At 46.4% G+C, this 15,241-nt stretch overlaps 1 protein-coding gene across 1 annotated transcript in view; it reads right to left on the reverse strand.

Moving 5' to 3' along the window:
* CHMP5 (charged multivesicular body protein 5) overlaps window positions 1–15,241 on the reverse strand; it is a 162,999-nt gene that overhangs the window by 18,124 nt on the left and 129,634 nt on the right. The window contains exon 7 of the mRNA XM_029589882.1: window positions 12,603–12,715. Coding sequence (XP_029445742.1) covers window positions 12,603–12,715 — 113 coding nt within the window. The remainder of the gene's footprint in view (window positions 1–12,602; window positions 12,716–15,241) is intronic.

Raw genomic sequence — 15,241 nt, forward strand, 5'->3', positions numbered from 1 at the left:
CAAATGGAGCAAGCCTTTAAGAAAGCGTGTTACAAGGGGTTGTACTGAAATAGGAACACCCCCGATACCTTTATGGAAGGTGGCTACCGCACTGACATGCATTCTAATGGAAGAGGTCTTTAGACCTGATTCCGACAGATGCCAAAGATAGTCCAAAAATTTAGGAATTGGACAGGAAAGGGGATCAAGGGACTGCGAAGTGCACCATGATGTGTACCTTTTCCATTTGTAGGAGTAAGATTTTCTTGTGGAAGGCTTTCGTGAAGCGATGAGGACACGAGAAACTGAATCCGATAGGTCAAGTGGTTGAAGGATTAACCTTTCAACATCCATGCCGTCAGGGTCAAGGCTTGGAGATTGGGATGGAGGAGGCATCAGTCGTTTTGAGTGATCAGATGCGGGTCCTTTCCCAAGGGAATGTGGCTGCGGATGGAGAGATCCTGGAGTATAGGAAACCACACTTGGCGTGGCCAGTGAGGTGCTATCAGGATCATGATTCCCTTGTCCTGACGTAGCTTCACAAGAGTCTTCGATAGGAGAGGAAGTGGCGGGAACGCATAAAGCAGACTGGTTGACCACGAGAGGGAGAATGCATCCCTGGGCCGAGAGTGCTGAGTCCAAATGAGAGAGCAGTAATTGGCCACTTTGTGGTTCTGAGGGGACGCAAAGAGGTCTATGTGGGGATAACCCCATTTCTGGAAGAGAGAGGTCGCTACCAAGGGATTGAGGGACCACTCGTGTGGTTGGAAGACACGGCTCAGCCGGTCTGCCAAGATATTTTCTACTCCCGGCAAGTAGGTGGCCCTGAGGTACATCGAACGGGAGAGGGCTTCTGCCCAAATCTGCGCAGTTTCCTGACAGAGAAGGAAGGAGCCCGTGCCTCCTTGCTTGTTGATGTACCACATGGCCACCTGGTTGTCCGTCTGAATCAAGATTATGTGATTTGATAAGCAATCTTGAAAAGCCCGGAGAGCGTATCGGATTGCACGAAGCTCCAGGAAATTTATCTGGTGTCTGGCTTCCTCTAGAGACCAGAATCCTTGAGTTTGTAAGTTGTTTACATGGGCTCCCGAGCCGACATTGGAGGCGTCTGTGGTGAGGATTATTTGAGGATCTGGTGGATGAAAGGGCAAGCCTTGGAGGAGGTTGGATTGATTTGCCACCAAGCGAGAGACCGACAGAGCATCGGTGATGCGAACAATGGTCGACAGAGGCTGAGTGGCTTGGATCCATTGTGATTTCAGAGTCCACTGCATGACTCTCATGGCTAGACAGGCCATTGGAGTCACATAAATTGAAGAGGCCATGTGTCTCAGTAGAATGAGGAATTGGCGAGCTGTTGCTGTGGGTTGAGACTGCAACTGGCAAGCTAGGGACACCAGAGTTTGGACACGTTGATGAGGAAGGAAGGCTTTTGCCTGTAAGGTGTCCAAGTCTGCTCCAATGAAGGATAAGGTTTGAGATGGGAGCAAGTAGGATTTCTCGTAGTTGACAAGAAAGCCCAGAGAAATTAGAGTTCGAATTGTCAGGGTCAGGGAGGACCGAGCGATATGCTGGGTTGGGGCCCTGATCAACCAATCGTCCAAGTAGGGGTAGACATGGACGCCTTCCTTCCGGAGGAACGCTGCAACCACTACGAGACATTTGGTGAAAACTCGCGGTGCGGATGCTAGACCAAATGGGAGCATCGGTATTGATAGTGGTTTTGGCCTACTAGAAATCGGAGGTATTTGCGATGAGATTGAGTTATCGCAATGTGGGTATAAGCGTCCTTGAGGTCTAGAGAGCAGAGCCAGTCCTCTGTTTGCAGCAGAGGGAGAAGCGAGCCCAGGGTTACCATCTTGAACTTTTCTCTGTGAAGGTACTTGTTGAGGGCCCGCAGGTCCAGGATTGGTCGATGTCCTCCTGACTTTTTTGGGATCAGAAAGTACCTGGAATAGAACCCTAGTCCTTGTTGGGACAGAGGTACGGGTTCTATAGCGTTGGACTGGAGGAGAAGAGAAACTTCCTGCTCTAGAAGAACAGAGTGGTCGGTAAGTCTCCACGCTTGGAGCGGTGGAGAGTCCGCAGGAAGAGTTAGAAAGTTTAGATGGTAACCCTGTGCAATTATTGCTAACACCCAATGATCTGTGGTGATGGAATGCCATTTTTCTGTAAAGTGGCTTAGCTGACCTCCTACTGGTATGTTTGGTAGAGGGATTAGGCATCTGCTCTCTAATTGAAAGTCAAAACCCCGACGCAGGGCCTGGTTGCGGAGCTGGTGTGGGTTTTTGCTTTCGAGGTTGACTAGACTGAGGCTTTTGATAAGGCTTCATTGACCTGGACTTGATATGTGGGGATAATACTTCCGTGGACGGAAGAATGACTTTTTAGGTTCCTTCTTAAACGGTTGTTTAGAAGGGAAGTCAGAAGGAATTGATGAGAGCTGTTTAAGGGTCTCATGATGATCCTTTAATTCAGCAACTATTTGTTGAATTTGCTCACCAAACAAATTATCCCCTAAACAGGGTAGGTCAGAGAGCCTGTCCTGAACCTCTGGGCGAAGGTAAGAAGACTTTAGCCAAGCCCAACGTCTTGCTGAGATGGCTGTAGCAGACAGTCTAGTGGAAGCATCGAAGATGTCATAAGATGTTCTTATCTCATGCTTTCCAGCTTCAAAACCTTTAAGCACGAGGGTTTGAAGGTGTTGTTGGAATTGTTCTGGTAAGGTATCTGAAAATTCTTGTATCTGCTTAAAAATGACCCGGTTGTATTGGGTCATATACAGCTGATAAGAAGCTATTTTAGAAATAAGCATGGCTCCTTGGTAAACTTTTCTGCCTATACTATCTAGGAACTTGTTCTCCTTAGTAGGAGGTATAGATGAGTATGGCTTCATTCTTTTAGCTTTCTTTTGTGCTGACTCTACCACAACAGAGTGGTGGTCTAGCTGCGGTTTTTGAAAGCCAGGTGCTGACTGTACTAGGTAAGTAGAGTCCACTTTTTTGTTTACTGGAGCAACAGATCCAGGAGTTTCCCAATTCTTTTTGAGAAGGTCCAGAAAAACCTGATGAATTGGGATGGAAGTGATGACTTTTGGGGCATCCATAAATTGGAGTAACTCCATCATTTGGTGCCTGTCATCTTGCTCTGATTGAAGCTGAAAAGGGACCAGGTCTGACATTTCCTTCACAAAATTGGTGAAAGAGAGGTCCTCAGGAGGAGAACACTTTCTGCTTTCAGCAGGAGAGGGTGGTGAAGGTAAATCATCGGTATCAGTAGAAGAATCATCACCCCATGTGTCATAAGGATCAGGTTGCTGACCTGTAGGACCTAGAGGGGGTTGGATACCAGAAGGCCCCGGCTGAGGCTCCGAGAAACCCGAAGGAATCACCGGGGGCATCGAAAATACCCTTGGAGGCATCGGTGCCGGCATCGAAGGCATCGATGGAGCCGATGTGCGTATCGCCCCGGAAGAGTGTATCTGTGGTGAGGGACGACACGGCACCGATGGAACTACTCCCGAAGGAGGAATTCGATACGGTGTGTTTCTGCACCCGATGAAGTTGGCATCGGGGAGCGCACCGGTGCTGTCGGTGACCCAGGTATCACCGGTGGAAGGGCGGTCATGAGCGCTTCCATCCGGGCAAGTAGCGGTGCCAGCGCTGCTGGTATTGGGTCGATGACTGGTTCCACTCTCGGTGGCAGGATCAGTGCCGAAGGAGTCTGGAACCGTTGCATCGCCTTGGCGATGGCCGCCTGGACCAGCCGGTCCAGTTCTTCCCGGAGACCTGGGGTAACAATACCCGGCTCCGCGGAAGAGGGAGGCTGAGGCTGAGCCGGAGGGACCACCGTCACCGGTGGAATCGCGGCTCCCAAACCCCGATGGGGTGAGGGTTGCCTCAATGTCTCAGAAGGGAACGGTGCAGCTTCTGTTCGAGACTTCTTCGGTGGAGGCTCGGATGGTACAGAGGTCGATGACTTCGATTCCTCGACAGTCCGAGACTTGCGATGTCGATGACGATGTTTCTCCCTCCGATCCCCACGATCTTCGGGGGAAGGGACGGGAGTCGATGGCCGTGGAGACGTCTATGGCAGACGGTCACTGGGAGGTTGCCAACGATGGAAGGACTTCGGTGCCGGTTCCGAGGACGTCGATGCGATGGACGGCGTCGGAGTGTGAGCATGGAAAAGGAGTCCCATCTTCTCCATTCTGGCTTTGCGACCTTTTGGTGTCATAAGGGCACATTTGGTGCAAGTCAGGATCTCATGCTCACTTCCCAAGCACAATACACAGACTCTGTGAGGGTCTGTGATAGACATGGTGCGCGTACAATCTGGGCACCGACGGAACCCCGACGCCATGGCCATTGACCAAAAAATTTAGCCGCGGGATGGTCGAAGGCCAGCAGGCTGCGAAGGCGAAACTCGACGGCAATAGACTAAAAACGGCAAAAAACTTACCGAAACACCGCTGGCTAAATTTAGAAAGAAGGGGGACCCCTGTGGGGCGTATTTTTACTTCAAAGAAGTTCAGAAGAATTTCCTATCAGGAATGTGGTAAGAGCTCCTTAACCGCGTGGCTACTGCTGCGCAGAAAAAAGAAGACTGAAGGGAGACCCCTGCTGGCTGCAGGGTTAGTGCCGTGCTGGGCATGCCCAGTAGGGGCCAGTCAAAGTTCTGGAAACTCTGACAGAAGTTTTCCGTAACTGGGCTCCATCCTGATGATGTCACCCATATGTGAGGACTACCATCCTGCTTGTCCTGTGAGAAAGCGTTCTGAGCTAATCTAAAAGCCCTGGGTAGAAATTAGCAAAATTTATCCAGTTTTCAGTTCTCTTCTGATGCCAATAGGTCAACCAACGTAGACCCCATAAATTAAAAAGTTTGTCGGCTGCTGATTGTCATATAGAGATCACTCTTGCAGGGGGGGTTACGCTGCTAGGACAATCCACTAGCGTGTTGGAGATGCCTGGAAGACAGGTAGCTTTGTAAGGCAGTTTGATTCATGGTTGCTCACTGCCAAATCTTAAATGCCTCCTGGCAGAATCCATGACCCTGTGCCTCCTTACTTGTTGACATAAAATATGGCAACTTGGTTGTTGGTTTAAATCTATACACTCTTCCTTTGACGAAGATGCATGAAGTTTGGTGCATCAGATTGCTCTCAATTCCAGCAAACTGATCTGAGAAAGACTGTTCTCAAGAGATCAAGTTCCCTGGTTTCAAAAGGATTGTGTGGGTGCCCTAACCTTTTGTGGAGATGTTTGTCACTAGGGTAACTCGATGAGGAGAGAATGAGGAGGTGCTCCTTCCTGAAATACATGCAGGTTTAACCACCAGTGCACCTTCCGCTTCATGTCCTTGGAAATTTTTACCATTTTTGACAAAGACTGAGTTAGTTGGTGCCATTGCCAGCACAGACCCCATTGTAGGTAACAGATATGAAGGTGGGTTAGTGGGATCACATGAATGGCTGCAGCCATATGACCTAAAGCAACTAGAATTGCTCTGGCTGCCGAGTGCTGAGAGATCAGTAACTTGTGAATGAGCAATTTCATAATACTTGCTTGTTCTGACAGAAGAAAAGCTCTCTCGTTGCATGGTGCAGAGTTCATCAAAATTCCCAATTCCTACAGAAGATGAATTGTCTTGTGCAGGGATAGCAATACTTCCTACCGAGAGCTTGCTGTGATTAGCCAGTCATCCAGGTACAGGAAGACTTGAATCCCTTGGTGATGTATGTGTGCCACTATTACTGTGAGGCATTTATTTATTTTGTAGTCCATTGACAGGCTAAAAGGGAGTATTTTGTATTGACAATGGGAATAATCCACCTTTGACGTGAAGGAAGCACCAGTGGGAGGGAAGGATGGATATGGGAGCATATCCATTCTTCAGATCGGGAGCACATATCTCTATTCCCCCTTCTGGATGTAGAGGAGCATAGTGTTTGTACAGGTGTCTCAAATCCAGAATGGGCCTTAATCCCCCCGATTTCTTTGGGATGGTGATATATTGGAGTAGAAATCCTGACCCTGCTGGAACACAGGGACTGGCTATCGCTCCTTGGTGAAGAAATAATTGTACTTCCAGACAGGTCTATCCAGTACCGAGCGGTAGGAAGAACTGCGTTAGTGCCTGCGGCACCCGTGGTTGCCGCACGCACAGTGCAGCACACCTACCGCTCGATCCTGAACACTAATTTTATGTAAATGTAAACCGCGTCTAAGAAGGGCCCGTGAAGCCTTAGGCCCGCGCAACCCATTTTACTGGATAGAGCGCCTATACAGTATCCTGGGTGCGTGGGCCTAACGCTTCACGCCACGCTGGTATCTGTCATTTCAAATGTCATTTGAAATGACAGATACCAGGAAGTCGAGACTGCCAATCCCCCCTCCCCTCCTCCCGAAGCAGGGCGCGAAAAGCAGCCTTGTTCCGGGAGGAGGGGAGAACCTGACAGCGGCGAAGCAAAAAAAAAAAAAAGCGAAAAACCAAAAGCAAAAAGTAAGTCGCTTCACTTCTTCCCTCCTCCCGGAGCAAGGCTGCTTTTCGCGCCCTGCTCCGGGAGGAGGGGAGAAGCGGTGAAGCAACTTACTTTTGCATCCCCGATCGGACTTACTTTTTTTGCAGCCGTCCGGCCATCTGAAGAAGGTATCGTGGCTCCCCTGCCTCCCGGGGGAAGATGGATGCCAGCACGGGGGAAAGCGGCCCCTGTGCATTCAATTGGCTGCTCAAGACGTGACGTCACATGCCGTGACGCCAAACGTCGTGACGTCACGTCTTCAGCAGCCAATTGAATGCACAGGGGCCGCTTTCCCCCGTGCTGGCATCCATCTTCCCCCGGGAGGCAGGGGAGCCACGATACCTTCTTCAGATGGCCGGATGGCTGCTAAAAAAGTAAGTCCGATCGGGGATGCAAAAGTAAGTTGCTTCGCCGCTTCTCCCCTCCTCCCGGAGCAGGGCGCGAAAAGCAGTCTTGCTCCGGGAGGAGGGAAGAAGCGAAGCGACTTTTTGGTTTTTTTCGCTTTTTTTTTTGTGCTTCGCCGCTGTCAGTTCTCCCCTCCTCCCGGAGCAAGGCTGCTTTTCGCGCCCTGCTCCGGGAGGAGGGGAGAAGTGACAGCGGCGAAGCGACTTACTTTTTGCTTTTGGTTTTTTTCGCTTTTTTTTGCTTAGGGAGGAGGGAGAGGATTGGGGCTGCCCCGGAGACCGGCACCCATGATCGCGGCCGGGGCAGGTGAGCGGGGGCTGGGGGAAAGCTTGCCACCTACCCTTACCCCTGCCTCTACCGCAGGGGTCAGGGTAGGCGGTAAGTTAGCAGGTTAAACGCGCGACAAAACGGCAGGGAAAGATAGCGATAGTCGGGGCGCGGGTTACGGGATGCTAGGGAATAGCTAATTCGCTCGTTTGCATGCAATATCCATGCTGCGTGCGGAAGGGGTTGGCCGGGGATTTTAGGACGCGGTAAGAGTAGGTTAAAGTGGATTCGGGATCGCAGGAAGGGATAACGCGGCCGGAAAGTGAGTAAAACGCGGCTTAGGAGCAGGGTAAACGCGGCCGCACTTTACAGGATAGACCTGAGAGAGAGCTGTCTGGAACTAGGATGAACAAGGTAGAAGGGATGGTAGCCAGGAAAAACACAAACAGCATCCAGATTCCATGTTTTGAGGACCCAGATGTCCTTGGTTATCTAGTGTCACACATCCAAAAAGGCCTGGATATTGCCCCCCCCCCCCCCTGCCCCGGAATAGAGGTCTGGAGTGATCAAATACTTGGCCCAAGTTTAGGCTGGGCCCTTTGCATCATCTTAGGCTGATGACACTTACTGTCAAGTTCTGGCTGGAAGTGGTTGCTGTCACTGAGCTGGCATTAGAATGGCGTTTCTGAATGCAAGGTCTTTTGTAAATATAGATGGAGCATCTTGAAGACTGCTTGGGACCAGTCAAGAGAGATTGGACCATCACATTTTGTTCTTTTACACGTGTGAATGTTTTTCTGAGTTTTCCTCCAAAACGGTTGCCCCAAAGACCAAGGGATGTCTCTACTTCTCAAATACATCATCCCTAATGCTGCTGGCTTTAAGCCACACTATGCATTGGGCTCCCATTGAGGCAGAAGAGTTACGTGCGACTGCAAACAATTCATAAATGGAAAAGAGATGACAACATATGCATTCTTCTGCATGCAAAGATGGTTGGGGGTAATAATTTCGGATAATGATGAAAATGTTTTAGTTTTTGATTGCAGTTGTACAGGTATTGCATTATACAAAATTGGTAAGTAGAGATGCGAACAGTTAGCATGGAGTTCTGAAATACTTTCTTTCCAAAATTGTCTATTAGCCTATGTCTTTACATGAAGGCAAATTCGAATGAATCCTAGTCTTTTTTTGCCTTTTTCAAGGCAGAATCCTTGACAGACTGATGAGGCAATTGGACCACTTGAAACCAATGTTCCCTCTAAGCTGCACAAATGTGTACCAGTGCACATTTCCCTCTCAGCACAGGAAGGCTGGTGGGACCATGATGGAGCTCAACCCATCGCAGCCCGAAAATGAAACAAAGACTGGCGGATCCTACAGTGCAGCTCATCCCACTATGGCCTGAACATGACAGGAAGGTCAGCAGAGCCACACCAGAGCTCACTGCATCATGATCTGAAGAGAGGAAGTGGCTCTGAGTGTGTGTGTACTTGTGTGAGTTTGGTATGCTACAGAGAGCCTGTGTGAGACTCACAGGCACACACACAGGGGCAGATTTTAAAAGCTACGCGTGCACAAATGTGCACGTTATAAAAATCAGGGGTTGGCGCGCACGCAAGGGGGTGCACACTAGTGCACCTTGCGCGCGCCGAGCTCTCGGGGAGACTAGCTGGCTTTTCCCGTTCCCTCTGAGACCGTTCCAAAATCGGAGTGGCTTTGGAGGGAACTTTCCTTTCCCCCTCCCTTCCCGCCCCCCAGCCCAAAAAAAACCAAAACAAAACCTTACTTTTATTTCACAATGCCTTTGGCAGGCGTAACTTGCTCACACCGGCCAACTGCTGGCACGAGATCCCCTGGCACAGCTGTTGTTCCTGAGTCCTCGGTCATGCCTCCCGCCCCTGGACCATCCGCCCCACCACGCCCCCGGACCATCCACCCCACCCCCCTGCCCGCCCAATCAGAAAAGCCCCAGGACTTACACGCATCCCAGGGTCTTTAGGCCCAGCGCGCGTAGGGCTTTTAAAATCTGCCCCACACAGTGTGTGTGTAAGGGATAGAGCCTGTGTATGAGAGAAGGTGTGTATGTGAGAACATAGACGTGTATTAGAGAGGGAGCAAAAGAATGAACATGTATATGTGTTTGAGTCTGTGTGTATGTGTGCTTGTGTCAAGGAGAGAGAGTGCGCTTGAAAGCATGGTCATGCCTGTGTGAGGGAGTGTTTGAATGTGTGTGTGTGTGTGTGTGTGAGAAACAGAGAAGAAAGTTTGTGCGACCCCATCTCCCCCAAACCATGACAATCTCAGGGTGACTGGAAATTAGAAAATCCCAAGTAAGGAGAGCAAATTTTTTAATCCTTATTAGTTTTAATTATTGGGTGTTATTTGCTGTTTCTGCTGTTTTGAAATATTGTATTGGTGTTTTGGGAAATATATAACCTTTTAAATTATTGTATGTTTTATTCATCAGATATTTTGAATTTTTTTTTAATATGGTTTTACTATTATGATTCTTGATTTTATAGTTTGTTTTATGAGGAATGCTCATGCTGCACTGCATACAGCATCTGGCTTATTGTGATTTCCAGTTTTTTTTTGCCTGCACATTTCTATTTATACTTTACAGCAAAAATGAATATGAATAAGATAGATTTGTATGCATTGCCTCCATTGTATGCAAATCTATCTCATGCAAATTCATTGTGGATATCCCAAAAATCTGGCCTGTTTGTGGCTCTTGAGGATTGGAGTTGACAGCTCCTGGTCTGTTTATTCTGTATTTGTCTCCAACAGTTAATTTATACTTATAGCATATTTTATTTAACATATGCGATATTAAATACCATCTGATTAAGATCTTGTATCCATTTTCTTAAATTGTTGATGCAATGCTGTCAAATGATTTTAAAAATAGCTTTGCTGGGTGGCTAAAACTGGCCAGGGCTTTCTTTATTGTATATAGGCCCCTTAGGAGTTTTTCTTGTAATGTTTTACAGCTAAGTTGCCAAATATAATTAATACAGGCCAAGGTATAGTCTAAACGTGTGCTCTATTTCTTGCTTATTCAGACAAAATTTGAAATTTGTGTTGGTGATTTTTTGGCTCAATTCTGCTGGTAATATGTGATCCAGGGATACATGATTGATAAAAAAAAAAAAAAAAAAAAAGAAAGAAAACATGTGTCTTTTTTTATTCGGCAGATGCAATATTTCTATATCTAGAGAATTTGTATTTCTAAGGCCAGCACTGGAGTGGTGGGGGAATGGGGAGAGTGTTGAGGTCAGAGGGAAAAAATGTGCCCACCCTTGTTAATCCATGACAATCTGGCAGGGGGTGGGAGTATACATTCTTCTCCCTCATCCTCACAATCTGATTTTCTTATTCTTTATCCCCAAGAAGGGAAAAGGCCTGGCGAGTCCATGGGGGACTCCACCCCGCCATGGCCCGAAGAGCTCATAGGGTAATGTAAACAAAATCTTTGCTCACAGCAACCCAATCCTTAGAGGGAACATTATTCCAAACCCAGGTGATTTTTGAACCCTAGCCATAGAACTAAAGAGATAGAGGTTTCCCACATTCTCATCTGCAGCAGGTTCAGAATGTTGTAGACTGGGAGATCCACTGATTCTGATGGAGTGACCAATATTGGAAGAAGGCCAAAGACTTCCATCCGGGGGTCCTTATCCATACACACTGTCGCCAAGTTTCATTCCCAGTTTTTTTTTTTTTTTGTTTTTACAAACTTTGAATAGGTAAGGGCTACTGGAGGATCTGGGTCAGAAGATATTCCTGTGAAAACTTCTTCTGAACCCAAAGATGTAGGAACACTAATCGAGGACTGCAATGAAAGTGGCGAACCAAGGGGGATCTCCCAGTTTACCTGGAGGGGAAACACTCTGGTCTACCACCTCTGACCGACTTGACTCTGCTTCAATCAACTGTCGTGATGAAGAACTTCATAGCAAGAGTTCTGATGATGGGTTAACTCTCACAGGGAAAACTGGGACTTTGCTCTGTGGATGGCTAGAATAGTGCTGGAGAGGAGAGAATGGGAAGTTCCTTCTGGCCCCTTAGTCAAAGAGGTAAAGATATTTCTTATCAGAGAATGTCCGGTGATGATTCTTTGAGGGCCCTTGCTTTAACTATGTCAACAAAGCTGGTGTCGAATAGCAGTATCAGTTTTGACTACATCAAAGAGACACTGTTTCTGTGTGCCCTATGCAATGCATCTGATGGGTCATGTTTTGCTGGAACTAATGCACCATGTGAAAGTTGCGCTGATGCATGCTGTCTCATGTGTCAGCAATGCTACACTTGGAAGATTTGCGTTTCTTCTATACTGTTTGCTCTGACAGCTCCATACAGTGATGCTGTTTCTTCCTCGATGCATGGCAGTTAACATTACTCGATCCTGAGGCTTCGGGCAAGGCCCAACTGGGTAGTTTGAGGAGCTCCTTAACTCTTTTCCTAGTGAGGCAGAAAAAGCTGCACTGCAAAAATGAGGACAGACTGCGAATCCAAAGAGATTTACACAGCTCCTCAATTTTACATGCCCTGGAATGCTGGGAGCGTGAAGACATCCGTCCTCAAGCAGAACAGTTTTCCTGGTCATGGCGCAGAACAAAGCACCAATAGCACAACTCATGCCCATCTGTGGGGGACATTACACCTTGTCACAAATGCATTCTTGAATCCACTCACAGTAGGCTTCTTTTTGCCAGACATGTTGAGCAGGCAAATTTATTTATTTATTTTTTAGAGCACTAAAAAGTACAGTGTTGGGTGCTGCAGAGCCAGTGAGACAACTTTAAAATAAGTAAACCAAGAAAAAAAAAAGTAATAAGTTGACAGTTTTTAAAACAGAAGAGTGGAGAGATCAAGTACATGTCTATGCAGTGCTCTGACAAATAATGACCAAGGAAGCTCATGAGACAATGCCTGCGCGGGAACTCCTGCACATGCTCAGGAGAGCTTAAAGCTTTACTAGCTAGGAGAGATGAGTACATTCGTTACCGCTGGATGACATCAGCTACATATCATGGCTATTTCAGTCTGCTTATCAATGGAAAATTAGTTATCGATTATATCAGTGGTTCTCAACCCTGTCCTGGGGACCCCCCCCAGCCAGTCGGGTTTTCATGATATCCACAATGAATATGCATGAGAGAAAATTTGCATGTTATGGAGGCAGTGTATGCAAATTTTTTCTCATGCATATTCATTGTGGATATCATGAAAACCCGACTGGCTGGGGGGGTCCCCAGGACAGGGTTGAGAACCACTGGATTATATTCATTCATATAGAAATAAGTGTCTCATTGTAGACATCTTTGATTTAAATTTCTCCCCATATTTGTGCAGACAGGAGCATTTAGATATATACACACACAATACTAAATTAGTAAAAAAATAAAAAATGCTTTACCTTGTTTTTTGCATCACTAGGAACCCCTTCAGGTATTGCTGGTGCAGAGGCAGCTTCATCTAAATATGAGCTATCGTCATCGGCTAACAGCTCATCACCTAGAGCATCAAGTTCTGAGGATAAAATGGTAAAAGATAAAAGGAAAGACCTATTGTTTAACTTTTTTTTCTTTAGCATACATTTTATTCAGAAACAGGTTAAGCAAACTAAAGAGACTGCAATGAATTCTGTTCAGCTTACAATGTGAAGGGGGGGGGAGGAAATCAGCAAATGTTTACGCCTCGGCCAACATTACATCCATGCAACTGGTTGGGGTACCCCTGCTAACATACAGTATATAAACCATATTACATATATCTATCTCTAGCTATATACATACACACACCTAGTACCCTGCAAAAGTCTTCACAACCCTGCACATTTTTCACATTATGCTAAAATGTACAAATGGAAAATCATTAAAAATCTCTGATCTACACAACATTCTACACTTTCATTATGAAAACACAATAAAAATAAATATTCCTGATATAATTAAGAATAAAAAAAGTTGACTGCCTAAATCTTCACACTATCATAGCAAAACCAAATAAGCTCTATTTCAAAAAATTGCCTTAACAAGGCCCATAAGTAGTTAAATGGGGGCTGTGTCCTATTTCAGGAATCAAGATGTTTCTGTTGTAGAAAGTGAATTTGAAGCAAAGGTCAAAACATGCTGAACAAGGAGCCAACAAAAGAACTTTGGGGTAATGTTATTCGGAAGGGAAAGGATATAAGAAAATTTCAACGTGTTTGAATATCCATTGAGGCACTATCAGATCCTTCATTGTAAAGCAGAAACAGGTTGGCATCACCAAGATACTGCCGCAATCAGGTCATCTCTCCAAAATCAATAGCCATGTGTTAAGAAAACTGCAGTGGAAGATCACTGTGAGGCCTAAGAGCTACAAAGATCTCTGGCTCAGACTGGGAAAAAATACTGCCAATCAAGATTACTCCACAAACAGCCTGTATGGAAGGGTGGCAAAAAGGAAGCCCTTGCTGAAGAAGCACTATCACATAGTGTTTGCAAAGAAATACTTAGAAGATACTGCAAACGTCAGAAAAGGTTTTGTGGTCTGATGAGACCAAGTGGAACTTTTTTGATCTCAATGCTAAGTGACATGTGTGTCATCCCTGCAGTAAACATGGTTGGCAGCATTATATTGTGAGGATGCTTTTCAACAGTGAGTACAGGAAGGCTTGTGAAGATCAAGAAAAGGTGGATGGTGCAAAGTACAGGCAGATCCTAGAGAAAAACCTGTTCCAGTCTGCTCAGACCTGGGCCTGGTGAGAAGATTCAGAATCATTGTGCTTAGGATCATTGGCCTTTCAGTAGGCCAATGATCCTAATGGAGTGATGTGGGGGTGCGATTATGAGAAGTTCCGTTTTGGAGGAGTTAAGAGCTAGGTTTAGGGAGTTGAGGAGGCTGTTTATAGAAGATAGTGCGTTTTCCCATCTTTCAATCGTGGCGGTGAGTGAGTCAGTAATGGGGATGAGTATCTGAACGTCATCTGCATAAATGAAGCGGGGGAGGTAGAGGTCAGCGAGGAGTTTGCAGAGGGGAAGAAGATATATATTGAAAAGGGTGGAGGACAGTGATGATCCTTGGGGAACACCTCTGTGGAGGTGAATGGGTTTAGATTAGTGGTCATCGATTTTGAGTTTATAGAGTCTATTGGAGAGATACGATTTGAACCATAGTAAAGGGGTGCCAGAAATACCAATTTCATAGAGAAGTGTTAGGAGTATGTTGTGGTTTACAGTGTCAAAGGCAGCAGAGATGTTGAGAAGAGCCAGCAGGAATGAGTGACCTTTGTCAAAGCCTTTTAGGATGGTGTCAGAGAGGGAGAGTAGGAGAGATTCAGTATTGTAAAGATTTCGGAATCCGAATTGAGAAGGGAAGAGGATGTTGTGTGTTTCAAGATGGTCAGATGGTTGCGTGTTGACTATTTTTTCAAGTATTTTGGATAGGAATGGGAGGTTAGAGATGGGTCGGTAGTTAGAGAGGCCATTAGGGTCGAGATTGGGCTTCTTAAGAAGGGGTTTGATGGTGGCTTGCTTAAGTAAATCGGGAATAATACCCGAGGAAAGAGAAGAGTTCATGATATCAGCAATGGGTTTTGCTATAGTGTTGGGGATAGCTAGTAGGTCTTTGGTGGGTATAGTGTCAGAGGGGTGCTGAGCTGGTTTCATTTTTTTGGAGTAATGTTTCTGTTTCTAATGCAGAGGTGAGTTCAAAGGAGTTAAAGGGGGTCAGTGAGGTAGTTGAGAGGGGTGTACGAGGTGGAGATGTGGATGGAAAGCTTTGCATGAGTTTTGTGATTTTTTTCGCTGAAGTGGAGGGCAAGTTTATCACGTTTGGATTACGCATCTGATTTCGGAGTAGGAATGGGAGACATAGTGAGCTCAGCAGCGTAAGAGAAAAGGGCCTTCGCATTAAATTGTAGGTCATGTATTCTGGTAGCATAAAAGTTTTTTTGCTTTAAGGATAGCCGTATGGTATTCATGCAAGGCAGATTTGTATTTAGCTAGAAAGGAAGGAGAAGGGTCTTGGCGCCATTTCTTTTCAAAGTATCTCAGTGTTAACTTCGTGGAC

This window comes from Rhinatrema bivittatum, chromosome 2 (genome assembly GCF_901001135.1).
Source record: "Rhinatrema bivittatum chromosome 2, aRhiBiv1.1, whole genome shotgun sequence".
In the NCBI taxonomy this organism is placed as follows: Eukaryota; Metazoa; Chordata; class Amphibia; order Gymnophiona; family Rhinatrematidae; genus Rhinatrema; species Rhinatrema bivittatum.